Genomic DNA, 12263 nt, shown 5'->3' on the forward strand with positions numbered 1-12263 from the left:
ACAGAGAGCCTGCCAGAGAAAAATGAATTCTGCTTCCCTCATTCCAAGGCTTTTCAGTTACTGAAGGGCTGCTAGCTTTTTCTCAGTACCTCTGGAAATCAGGTCTGTCTCAGGTTGGTCACCCCAACATTCTAGCACCCAACTTAGCGTCCACCCTTGAAAATTTTGGCCCAACGTCCCATGAGAATCAGTGGCAGGACTGGGAACAGAACTCACATTTCCAGAGGCGGATTCATCGCTGCATAGGCATAGGAGAAGCAGCTTGCAATTACCCTGTTCAGGGGCTTCCTAAGGACTTGCTTTGTCCTAAGCACAGAGCTCCTTCCTAGGTGTTAACTAACAATCTATTATTAACCATCTCAATTGGCTTTGTTTTGGAAGAGAAATGTGTTCAGATGCTTGATTTGCTAAACAAGATGGAGAGTAAGGATGATGAATCATCCCTCCAAAGAATTATAAAGACCATGAGAAAATGTATAGCTTTCCTTTGCATGAGGGCCTGCCTAATTAGATAATCACATCAGGGCTTTATCCCCTGACCAATGAAGAGAAAAGGGGCAAATCCCCCTTCCCCCCTCCCCGACCTGGACGTAATATAATGAATGCACCTATCATCCAGTTAGTTGTTCTATACTAACATTATCTGTTAGGCCACACACGACAAGTTTCCCCCACCCCCATATTTTATATATGTATATACAGTACATGCTTCCACACAGAAGCTTATTTTATTCTAAGGAAGAAGAGATCAAGTGTAATTTTAGTTACTGTCTGTAATTTTAGTTAGTGTGCACGCAGTGCCTTTCCTTCTGCAGACTCCCAAAACGCTTCATGAATTCCACCAAGCTGGGAATTGAGACATTCCTCATGTGAATATTAGCCCCTCAACTCTTGCTAGACTTGTATCAAAGCGCGCGTGCGCTCTCTCTCTCTAGAGATAGATAGATATGTATATAGAAAGTGCATTATGAGTAGGGCCCTACCAAATTCACGGCCATGAAAAATACATCACGGACCATGAAATCTGGTCTTTTGTATGCTTTTACCCTATACTATACAGATTTCACAGGGGAGACCAGCGTTTCTCAAATTGAGGGTCCTGACCCAAAATGAGTTTGTTGAGGGGTTGCAAGGTTATTTTAAGGGTCGGGGGGGGGGGGCGGTATTGCCACCCTTACTTCTGTGCTGCCTTCAGAGCTGGGTGCCGGAGAGCCCTGAAGGCCGCACCCTGCCAGCAGCAACGCAGAAGGAAGGGTGGCAATACCGTACCAGGCCATCCTAATTTCTGTGCCGCTGCTGGCAGCGGCTCTGCCTTCAGATCGGGGCTCCCAACCAGCCACCCCCGCTCTCCAGCTGCCCAGCTCTGAAGGCATCGCCACTGCCAGCAGCAGCGCAGAAGTCAGGGTAGCAGAACCACAACCCCCCCACACACACACAATGACCTTGCAACCCCCCCGACAACTCCTTTTTGGGTCGGGACCCCGACAATTACAACACCGTGAAATTTCTGATTTAAATAGCTGAAATCATGAAATTTACTATTTTTAAAATCCTATGACCATGAAATGTACCAAAATGGACAGTGAATTTGGTTGGGGCCCTAATTATGAGACAGGACGGGTCCGCTCTCTAGCTGCGATAAGTCAGCAGAGCGCCATTGGCTTTGGAGGACCTATGTTGATTTAAAGCCGCTGATGATCTGGGCCTGCATAGCGTAGATAAAATGTAGCGATACTATGAAATAGGACCTGCTGGGTGAAAGCAGCTGTCCTACATGAAAATGTGGTATGGTAAAAATGGCAAATGCAAGCGCTGTGATTGCTTTATTTTTTCTTTCAGTGGTGAATATGCTCTTGCGGAATATACTGAGGTGAAAACCGTCACTATTAAACTATCCCAGAAGAATCACTGAGAGAGCTGGAGGCCTAAAAATTCTGACACTCTGAATGTGACACGCAGACATGGGGGACAAGTTCAAAACATGGGGGAAGGGGTGGGGGGGCGGGGAAGAAAACGGCACTTCTTTTTTTCAAAGAGAACTTTTTTACTCTGTAGAAACTTTGAATCTACTGGAATGCTCGTCAGTTAGCTTTTGGAGACAGAATTTAATTGACCTATCAGCTGTTCATTCTGTGCCCTCACATGCTGTATGCTGCATTCAGTGGACTAGTCCTTGGCTTTACATCAGTCTCTTACCAGTGACCAAACTTCTGGTCACACAGTGCTTTACAGGAAGTCTGCTTTTATCGTACCGTGGCTTTGAAGGCAAAATCACCCCCAGTGCCATATTAGAGAGACCCAAGGCATCACTAGCATGGAATGCTGAAAGACCTGTGGACTTTAGCTGGTGTACACCAACATAGCTCCATTGACTTCAGCGGCATTGCTGCTGATATAAGCCAGTATAATAGCACTGAAATCACAGGAGTTATATTGGGGTGAAGAGGAGAATTGAGCCTTATGGGGAGGGGGGAGTTTGTTTTTGTGGAAGGTTATGTAAAGCACTTTTATCTGAAAGAGTTGTCTTGGTCTCTCTAATACACACACATCCTCCATAATGGTGACAGCGTAGCCCCATTGACGTCAATAGCGGGTTTGCCATTGACTTCAGTGGGACCAGTTTCATCCTACATATTTAGACTGGAGGGGGAGGGGAACTTTTGTACCCTATGTATTGTGATACATGTACTCTACAGGTACTGAAAACAAGTCATTGACTCACCAACCTGTCTGGCTTCAGAAGAGTTCATACGGTGTATGATAAATCTTCACTAAGGCACTTTTCACAAGAGGATTTTGCACTGCATCTACAGTAATGACGCCAGCGCTCCTGCCAGTCTTGTAGCAGGGCACGCACACTGCAGAAAACATCCATGGGATAGAAAACCAAACAGAAATCTTCCAAAAGAAACGGAAGGATGGAGAGACAGCGAGACCTGCGTCTCACTTCTCTGCCATCATCATTATCCCAACATGTGAATCTCATTTTGTTCAGCTGGAGCTGTTCGTTATGTTGAGCAGGATTAGTAAACTCTCCTAAACCTCTGTTTCCCCCCACCCCCAGATGAATGTAATTTAACAGATTTCTGAAAATATGCTATGAAAAAGAAATTGCTCCCAGGCCAGGACTGTTATGCAAAGTTTCAACTGTCTTCATTCCATGGGCTAAATCACCGAGGATCTATGCTGGAGGAAGCCATTGTGCAACCTGTAGGTGGGCAGTGGTATAAAATTCCTGCCATGCTGGCAGTCAGGCCCCAAATTGGGCAGCACTGGCTGGGGAGGGCGATTTGTGGGGAGGGTGGTCGGAAGGTGCTCTGATTGCACAGCCAGTTCCAGCAAGGCTCTGTGTAGAATCCTCAACCAAGATCCAAGCTGAGGGAAGGTAGGTGATGGGCAAATACCCCACTCGGGCATCATGGGAGCAAATTGGCCTGAGGTGCATAACTCCTTTGTGTTGTACCTAGGACTCCTAAGGCAGCAAATGCCTGTTGACTTCACTGGAGTGCTCATAAGGGCCCTTTGTTGTCAAAGGGAGTTATGCAGGTGGCTAAAGCAGCAGTAGATCACAAACCCCAGAAATTAGGGTTTAAAGTGGAAATGCATTGTGGGGCAAACCGCAAAGCTAGAGCCTAACCCAATATCTTTCTTCACCAGAGATGCACCTCCTGGATAAGTAAGAATTATTACCGTGCTGATGGATGAGGAGGTATGGAAGAAGTTTGCGTGGGGCTGAACTCCCTTGTTAGTCACTGAATCTTGAAAGAAATTAGGCTTTTGTACTCCTTAATCTCTGATCACTCATAAATAACATACCACTGACAGCTGTACACAACTGGTTGGGGGGCAGGGGAGGGAAAAGTGTCTGCTCTCCCATGGATGTAGGAGGTGGGACTTCCACAGATACATCTCCCCACCTAAATGCAGAAGAGATCCCATGAAAGTCCAAATGGGAAAACTGTAAATATATTTCTATAGGTTTCAGAGTAACAGCCATGTTAGTCTGTATTCGCAAAAAGAAAAGGAGTACTTGTGGCACCTTAGAGACTAACCAATTTATTTGAGCATAAGCTTTCGTGAGCTACAGCTCACTTCATGAAGTGATGCTGTAGATCACGAAAGCTTATGCTCAAATAAATTGGTTAGTCTCTAAGGTGCCACAAGTACTCCTTTTCTATTTTTATAGTACATTTAGCGAGATCTCAACTGTCTTATCAGACAAGCATTTTACTATTGCCAACTTACGTTTTCTAGAGCTACAAGCAAATGATCTGGAGGCAAGGTAAATAGTAAAATGAAACTGGAATAATAATAACCAATATAGCTTTCCGTATTTTTTTTTTGTTTGATAAAACATCTTGGGGGAATGAAAACGTGACAACATCTGAAATGTACAATCTTTTTTAGCATTTGGTTTTTATATATAATATTTTCACCTCTTTTTTTCCTCTCAAGTTAAACAAATGACTTAGTAATGTATTCTCTTACTGTATAAATCAGGGTTTGACTTTACACACTGAATTTTCTAAGTGATATATCAAGTAACATTAGCCACTAACATAAAATGACCCGTTAGAGGATTTATATTCTTTCATTGCACAGTAATACTTTTCATATGAAATACTGCTTAATTTTTTAAAAATATATTTATAAATTAGAGTACAGTTAATCTAATGTATTTTTATAGCTGAAGGAACATGGAAATGTTATATGTGGTTAAACCTCATGTATATATTTAGAATATGGGTATCTTTTTTTAATATTAGCTTTTCAATTCTTAATAAAAATGTTTAACTTGTTGTGGTATGGTTTGTATAAATGTTACAGGTGCGATCTTTCTCTTTCTTTTCTCCCCACCCCCCCACTCCATTATCATTCTGGAGCTGTCCGGAAGTTTACAAAATTTGGAATTTTGATTTTTGTGAACATTTTGGCTTGTTTCTGGACCAGCTCTCTTCATTCCTTACATGGTGTTCTCTGCTTCTTCCTCTCTCCTTTGTGCTTCTTTCCACAACTTCTCTCTAGTCCTGTCCAATCATTTACACCCTTGCATCACCACACACAGGGCTTGGAAATGTTGCCACACGCTTTGGCCTTGCGTAAGCGCTTTGGGTAGCTGGAGCTTTAACAACCAGAGTACCTAGCCTACTACCCAAGATCCCAATGTCCAAGATCAAGTCTCAGATGAAAAGCCAAATCATGGTACCAGCTCCCCCTACCATTGCTACTACAGCGCTAGCCCTAGTCCCTGCTTGGGAGCCAGGGCCTTTATTTTTCCCTATCATCCTGTAGCTAGTAAGTGCCTGATAAAACAAAGCTCTTCTGACCCATTCCCGCTGCTTCTCCGTTCCATATACACGTCCTGCCCTACAATTTTAGCCTAAACTGCTTGACATGGCCCCTTTAAGAAAAGGTAAGCAACAGTGAGGATGTAGTGGGCCCACTCTTGCAGTAGCCTGTCATCCAGTAAACCTTCCATTAGAGGCAGTGGGTTTTGCCCAAATACAAACTGCAGGAGAGAGACTGGGATGAAACCAAAAAAACAACCCTGTGCTTGTGGGGGACGTGGTTCAGACCTGGGTCTGTGTTTGTAGCAGGCTAGGGTGTCTGGCTCAGCCAGACAGGGTACTGAAGTCCCAAGCTGGCAGGGAAAACAGGCTCAGGGGTAGTCTTAACACATCAGGTGACAGCCCCCAAAGGGCCTCCATGACCCCACCCGTCACTGTGATCAGACTTGCACCCACTCACTAACCTTCCTTTCACATCATCTCTGAATTTGGCCTGTTGTGTCAAAATGACAAGATGTTTTTGTTTAAAGTTTTCGTGTTTTTTAAGCCAATCTCATGATTCGGGGGCGGCCGCAGGACTTTTGGCAATACTGATTGCCAGGCTCAAACATGAAAAAATCATGCATGAGGCCAGAAAAAATCATGACATTGGCATAAAAATCACAGGAATTATAAAAATAATAAATTCTGAATTTTTATTTACCTTTATGGTTACAGAAGTGCATATATTTTTAAAAAATGAAATCTGAGTTTTTCATGCAATCGTAGAACTCCAGGAGGGGGGGCTTTCAGAAAAATACAAATTCTAGAAAACTTGTCTACATGATTCATCAATTCCAAAGACCGAAGGGTTCACTGTGATCATCTAGTCTGCCCTCTTGTATAACACAGGCCATAACGCTTCCCAACAATAATTCCTAGACCCTATCATTTAGAAAAGCATCTAATCTTTAATGTGGACTGGAGGGATGTCAATTTTAGTCCACACTAGCGTGTTGTGCACTAACTGATCCTGCTGGTGTGCACAAAAAGTTTCCTAGTGCGTGTTAATGTAGACTTGTTTTAGACAGCACTATGCACAGAACAGAACTTTTAATGCATGCCAGCAGGGCTCACAAGGGCCAGTTTGTGTGCGACATGCAAGTGCAGACTAAACTTTACACCCCTCTGGTGTGGACTAAAGCACTGTGCAGATAAGCCCTTAATCAAATTGTGAGAGTGGCCACATTAGCAAAGCGGGCGTAAAACACTGCCCAATCCCCTTATATACCTCTGTGTGCATGTAAAATGACACATACACATACACTCCCCTTTCTCCTCCCATACTTAACCACACTCATATTCAGCCCCCCATCCATGCCCCTTTCTCCTCTGCCCTCCTCTCACACTCACCCCCCACAAACTCCCCTTTCTCCTCCTCCCACACTCAACCACACTCATATTCAGCCCCCCACCCATGCCCCTTTCTCCTCCCCTCACACTCACCCCTCCCACGCACTCCCCTTTCTCCTCCTCCCATACTCAACCACACTCATATTCAGCCCCCCATCCATGCCCCTTTCTCCTCCCCCCTCCCCTCACACTCACCCCCCCACAAACTCCCCTTTCTCCTCCCCCCACACACACTCAGCCCCCCACCCATGCCCCTTTCTCCTCCGCCCTCCTCTCACACTCACCCCCCCACAAACTCCCCTTTCTCCTCCTCCCACACTCAACCACACACATACTCAGCCCCCCCCCCGCTGCTCTCTGGATTGAGGAAGTGCTGGCTGCCCCGGCAGGCTGCGCACAGCCCTGGTTCCTCGCTCGCCCCGCCGCGCAGCCCCAGCCCGAAGGTCGCTGTGGCCGGAGCAGCCGGCGGCGGCGTCCCGGCCCCGCACCCCCGAGCGGTGCCCCCCCCTCGCAGGGACGCCGCCCCGCCGCGGGGAGACAGGAGGTACAGCGGCTTCGCGGGGTCCCCGCTGGGCTGCGCCGGGTTTCTCTGCTTCTGCTTCTTCCCCTTGCAGGGCCCCCCCCCCCCGCAGCAGGGCTGGCAACCTCCTGCCCTCTGCAGCAGAAGTTTCCCCTTCGTGGAGGGGGAAGCCGGGGGTCTCCCTAGGGCGACCCAGGCCGGTAGTTATCTGGCCCTCCTCACCATAGTACGGGCGCCCTGTTCCTGAATGCCCCTCCCCGCGCTGGCAAACACACACCTGCCTTCCTACAGGAGCGCTCCAGCTGGGTGCTCTTGAAGGGCACAAACCGCATTGAAAAGGGGCTTGAAGTCGGTCCTGGAGGAGGGGGTGCTGCCATAGGGAAGAGGAGCGTTTCCCCCCCCCCGGCTGGGGACAGGGCAGGCTCTTGAAAGGGACCCAATGGGGCACACTCCGCTCCATAACTTTGCCAGGCCTATGGCGAATGAGGTGTGGCGCCTAAATAGCAGCTGGATAGTCACACCTGAGGTTTGAAGCGGCTTGGCCCTCTGGATGGTTTACATTGTGGCTGCTCTTTGGTAATCCACAGTCAAGGGGATCCTGGTGGGATAACCACTTTCCTTATCTTTGTTAGAGCTGGTTGAATAGCTTGCCCTAATACTGTTTTTTTTTCAGTGAAAAGTGGCTTTTTGACAAAGGGTTAATTTTCATGACCAAATGTTTTTCTTTGGACGTTTTCAGGTTTTTGTTGAAAAAACCAACTTTAGGGTTTTAATTTTTTTTTTTAATTAAAAAGAAAAGTTTGTTTTTGCCAAAATATTTTTGGGGGGGGGGGAGGGCAAATCATTTCTTCACCCGCTCTCATCAGAATTTTAAAGATCGAATTTATTTTTAATCGTTTATGCCGGCCACATTGTTTGCTTTTCACCTGCTCTGAAAGAGGAAATTATACTCGTCTGTTTCGCCTTTTGTTTATTCTATATGTGTTTGTATAGAATAATAAAGACAGGCAACATATTACATAGCAGGCAACAAGTCTAGATCCCTTTTCCTTATGGTCTAAGGCCCCAAGCTTCCAGACATTTAAGCATATGGTTAATTTTACTCATGTAAAAGCTCACATTGATATCACTGGGACTTCTTATGTGAGTAAAGTTAAATACATGCCTATGTGATTAGAAACTCAGGGCCTGTCTCAGTCTGGTTCTCAGGAGAAATAAAAGAGTGAGAAGAGGTTCACAAAAAGAAAACATTTCTATAAATGTGGATTGTTTGGGGTCTTTTTTAATAGAACCTAAATTTGGGATCCATAAAGGAAATGTTTGGGTTAAATAAGTCATAAGCAGGAAGCTGTTGTCCTTTCCTGAAAGCTGGTTGTTGAAGGGAAATAGCCTATATTAGCTTTAAGGAAAAACTTCTTTTTATACAATCACCATTACAACAGCCATCAGGAAGCACTTGGGGCTCCAGAATAGAAACACTTCACTTTTATAGTACAGAGTATTTATTATTATTATTATTTTCCACTTATATAGACTTCTCAGACAGTAATTTCAGAGTGCTTCATAAATAGTAATTAATCAAATGTTACTATGTGTCTGGAGGGAGATAAATAATATAACCACTTTGCAGATTTGGAAATGGATGCACATAGAATTTACCCGTGATTTGCTTAAGGTCACACAGCATACTTTTGTCAGAGGGGGAAACAGAACCCAGGAGTCCTTGCTCTGACCACTAGTTCTCCCTCTCTCTGCTGCTATGACCAGTGAAACAGTGTACAAATGCATTGTCACTTATCCGAAAACTTGAGGTAGATTCCCAATTTTGACATGTGTCACTTGCGGAGCACTTAAAAAAGTCCTTGACAAATGACTTAAGTTGAAAGATGAGGTGCAATGTCATGGTATTGTGACAACTGATTTAGTCACATGGGACATTAGGAGAAAAGTGGCAATCCAGTGGAGAATGCAACAGGTACAAAGGGTTGGCCTTGAATACAAACTCTCTTCTGTTTCCAACTTCTGTTATTTTTTTGTATGTTTCTAAACATTCTTTATCTAAATAAGCACTGGGTGCTTTATTTTTTACTCTGTCTGCTTTTATTACACGTGATGAGTGATATTAGTGTCTGCCAGCATGTCGTTGCAGGGCACTAGACTAGATGAGCTCTTGCGGTTCCTTCCAGTCCTATGATTCTATAGAAGTAATTGGATTCTATTTTTCTTCACAGAGTTTCTGGTGATCCAAGAAAGCTGAGGATACATTGGCTTCCTATAAAGACCAAAGATGGATTGCTGTTTAGCAGGGATTTTGCCCTAACCAAATACCAAGAGCCACATTCTCTTCTCGTTGCCTTGGTAGGTATTAGAGGTATTAATACCGCTTCTGAGTGTGACTACATCCTCACACTGCTTCATCCACATTCATGCTCCACAATATTACCTTGTGAATACCTCTGACACCATCCCTGGTCTTGGATGTGGCATAACATTGTTTTCAAACGCATTGGTTTGAGCAAAGGACTCAAGATGCTATTCCAGTCTGCTCTTGACTTGGTGAGTAATCTTGGGCAAGTCATTGCACTTCTATGTGCCTCAATGTACTTACCTACAAAATGGGTCTGATACATTCACAGGGGTATTGTGAGACTTAATGAATGTTTATGAAGTGTTTTAAGATCTTTGGATGAAAAGGGCTGTGAATGCAAAATATTTTATACGATTTTATTTTAAAAAATTGGCAATAATTTCTTTAGCCTGTCTCTAAAAGTGAGCCATTTGCCTGCTAGTGAATCTTGAAGGAGAAGCTGGACAGATGCTGAATGGAATCTAAATCTGCATTAAAATATATTGCTCCTTGCTCCTAGTCCTGCTGAGAGGAATCTCGCAGAAACTACAGAATCTTGTGTAACACCAGCCTGTCTAATAGTCAATAGTTACTATACATTCTAGGACAAAACCTATGTTATTGGAGTTAAAAGTTGAGTGTATGTATCAGCATCTTAAGGGTAAAAAGCATTATAGTCGTGTTCCCCAAACCAACCATGACAAATCCAGGAAATTCAGGTTATACATAAAAGAAATTCAAAGGTGTTAAGGTATAGAAATGCATATGTAAAACATCCCAACAACCTTAGTTCAGTCTTGTATTGAGACCATGCAATAATAATATAATTATGGTTAAGGCATTTTGTAGTCTCAGATTAAATGAAATTGATTTTTAAAGACACAGTCCCCTTCCCCCACCCGCTCACCCCCCAGGGTCACTATAGGGGAGAGTGGCTGGATTAGGAGTTCCTGAAATCATGAATGGGATGATTTTCAAATATCTAATGGGCACTAAGTCCAGAAAATGAAAATTACTTTCCCCCACAATTTCTGAAATTGTGCGAATGTGTGCCATGGATTGTACTGCAAAGAAATGCCACATAAGTCTGAATGTGTGCTGGAAAGAACGACTGAACTAGTCTCTGCTCTGCTCTGCAGATTCATGCTTGATGTAACTCAGTGGAGTTATGATCAAGATGAATTTGAGCTGTGATCAGAGGTGGATTTACTGTGAAACAAAGAGTGCGGTGGCACGGGGCCCCCAGTGACAGGAGGCCCCCCAAAATGCAGGACGAATCTCATCTGACAACCTGCCCTTGGGTCCCTGCCAGCAGCGCAGCAGGGCTCAGGCAGGCAGGCTGCCTGCATTCGGGGGCTGGTGGCCAGTGGCCCCATGCTGCTCCCGGAAGCTGACGGCTGCTGGCACGTCTCTGCGTGTCCCTGGTGGGGCGGAGGTGGCTCCACATGCCGCCCCTGCCCTAGGCAGCACATGGAGACCCGCTCTCCGCAAGGGGCGTGCAGAAATGTGCCAGCAGCAGGGCTAAAGCGGCTCCCTGCCTGCGTTGCCTCCCTCCCTCCGCGCCGCACCGCTCATGGAGGCGACTGGTATGTCCCTGCAGCCCCTGTGGGGGGGAGGGGGGTGTCCCCACACGTTGTCCCCTGCCCCGAGCACTGACTCCGCAGCTCCCATTGGCTGGGAGCTCCAGCCAATGGGAGCTGCAAGGACAGTGCCTGCAGGCAGCAGTGCGCAGAGACCCCCCGTTCCCCCCCTCACCTAGGAGCTGCTGCCAGAGGGGTGCGCCAGTCACTATGGGAGCTGTGCCGCCCAAGGTAAGTGCCGCCCCCCTGACCCCTCCTGCACCCCAACCCCCAGTCCAGAGCCCACATCCCACACCCAAACTTCCTCCCCGAGCCTGCACCCCTCACCCTTCCCACACTCCAACCCCCTGCCCCAGCCCAGAGCCTGCACCCAAATTCACTCCCTCCCAGAGCCCAGTCCCCTGCACACCCTCCTGCACCCCAACCTCGTGCCCCAATCAAGGTACCTCACTTTATTGTCATTTACGTCCTATTACTTATAATATAGGAGGAGGATGAAGAAAAAAAGAATGAAAAATGGGGGGTGGGGGAGATAAGAGAGAATGTTCTTTTTCTTGGCTGGGTCTCAAGGGGGTCCCCCAAAAATGAAGCTGCGCACAGGGCCCCACTAACTCTAAATCCGCCACTGGCTGCGATGTCAATCATTCAACCCTGCAGAAATATCACACACACTAAATCTTGGACTGCAGGCATTGGAAAGCAGAGAACCCCCGTGTTAATAGTTTGCAAAATGACATGCTCTGTTATTCGGCAAATATTTTTGCTATTTTAGTTTTCTTAAAAAACAAACAAAACCCCCAAAGTTGTTTGTCCCATCATTGTTGGGTGGTTTCACATGAAGTGACCCAAATTATCTGCTGATTTAATAATTCCCATGTTGGTCCTTGAAAATAATGGACTAGATCCTCTTTATAGAACAAAAGGGAGGAGTGGGGGTGATCAGGTATTTTCCACTGAATGCATCCGATGAAGTGAGCTGTAGCTCACGAAAGCTTATGCTCAAATAAATTTGTTAGTCTCTAAGGTGCCACAAGTCCTCATTTTCTTTTCATGGAGGTTATGGCTCCCTGATCCTCAAGGCCTGATGCCACTTAGAGCTGCCGCCGAACATCGCTAGGTTATGCTACTGATGTGGG

The 12263-nt window shown here is 45.7% G+C and overlaps 2 protein-coding genes across 6 annotated transcripts in view; both read left to right on the forward strand.

Moving 5' to 3' along the window:
- The window catches only part of ALDH1A3 (aldehyde dehydrogenase 1 family member A3), a 50641-nt gene extending 46566 nt beyond the window's left edge, over positions 1 to 4075 (forward strand). The window contains exon 13 of the mRNA XM_048867621.2: positions 1840 to 4075. Within this exon, the coding sequence (XP_048723578.1) occupies positions 1840 to 1912 (73 nt within the window). The 3' untranslated portion in view covers positions 1913 to 4075. The remainder of the gene's footprint in view (positions 1 to 1839) is intronic.
- A 2920-nt stretch (positions 4076 to 6995) lies between these two features.
- LRRK1 (leucine rich repeat kinase 1) overlaps positions 6996 to 12263 on the forward strand; it is a 109783-nt gene continuing 104515 nt past the window's right edge. For 3 of the 5 annotated variants that reach the window (XM_048868355.2, XM_048868359.2, XM_048868356.2), the window contains exons 1-2: positions 6998 to 7224; positions 9432 to 9558. The gene's annotated coding sequence lies outside the window, so the exon portion shown is untranslated. Of the gene's footprint in view, positions 7225 to 9431; positions 9559 to 9738; positions 9757 to 12263 lie in introns of those variants that run through there. The other 2 variants (XM_048868360.2, XM_075133208.1) reach the window with 2 other exon arrangements.

This window comes from Caretta caretta, chromosome 10, assembly GCF_965140235.1.
Source record: "Caretta caretta isolate rCarCar2 chromosome 10, rCarCar1.hap1, whole genome shotgun sequence".
NCBI classification, from domain to species: Eukaryota; Metazoa; Chordata; order Testudines; family Cheloniidae; genus Caretta; species Caretta caretta.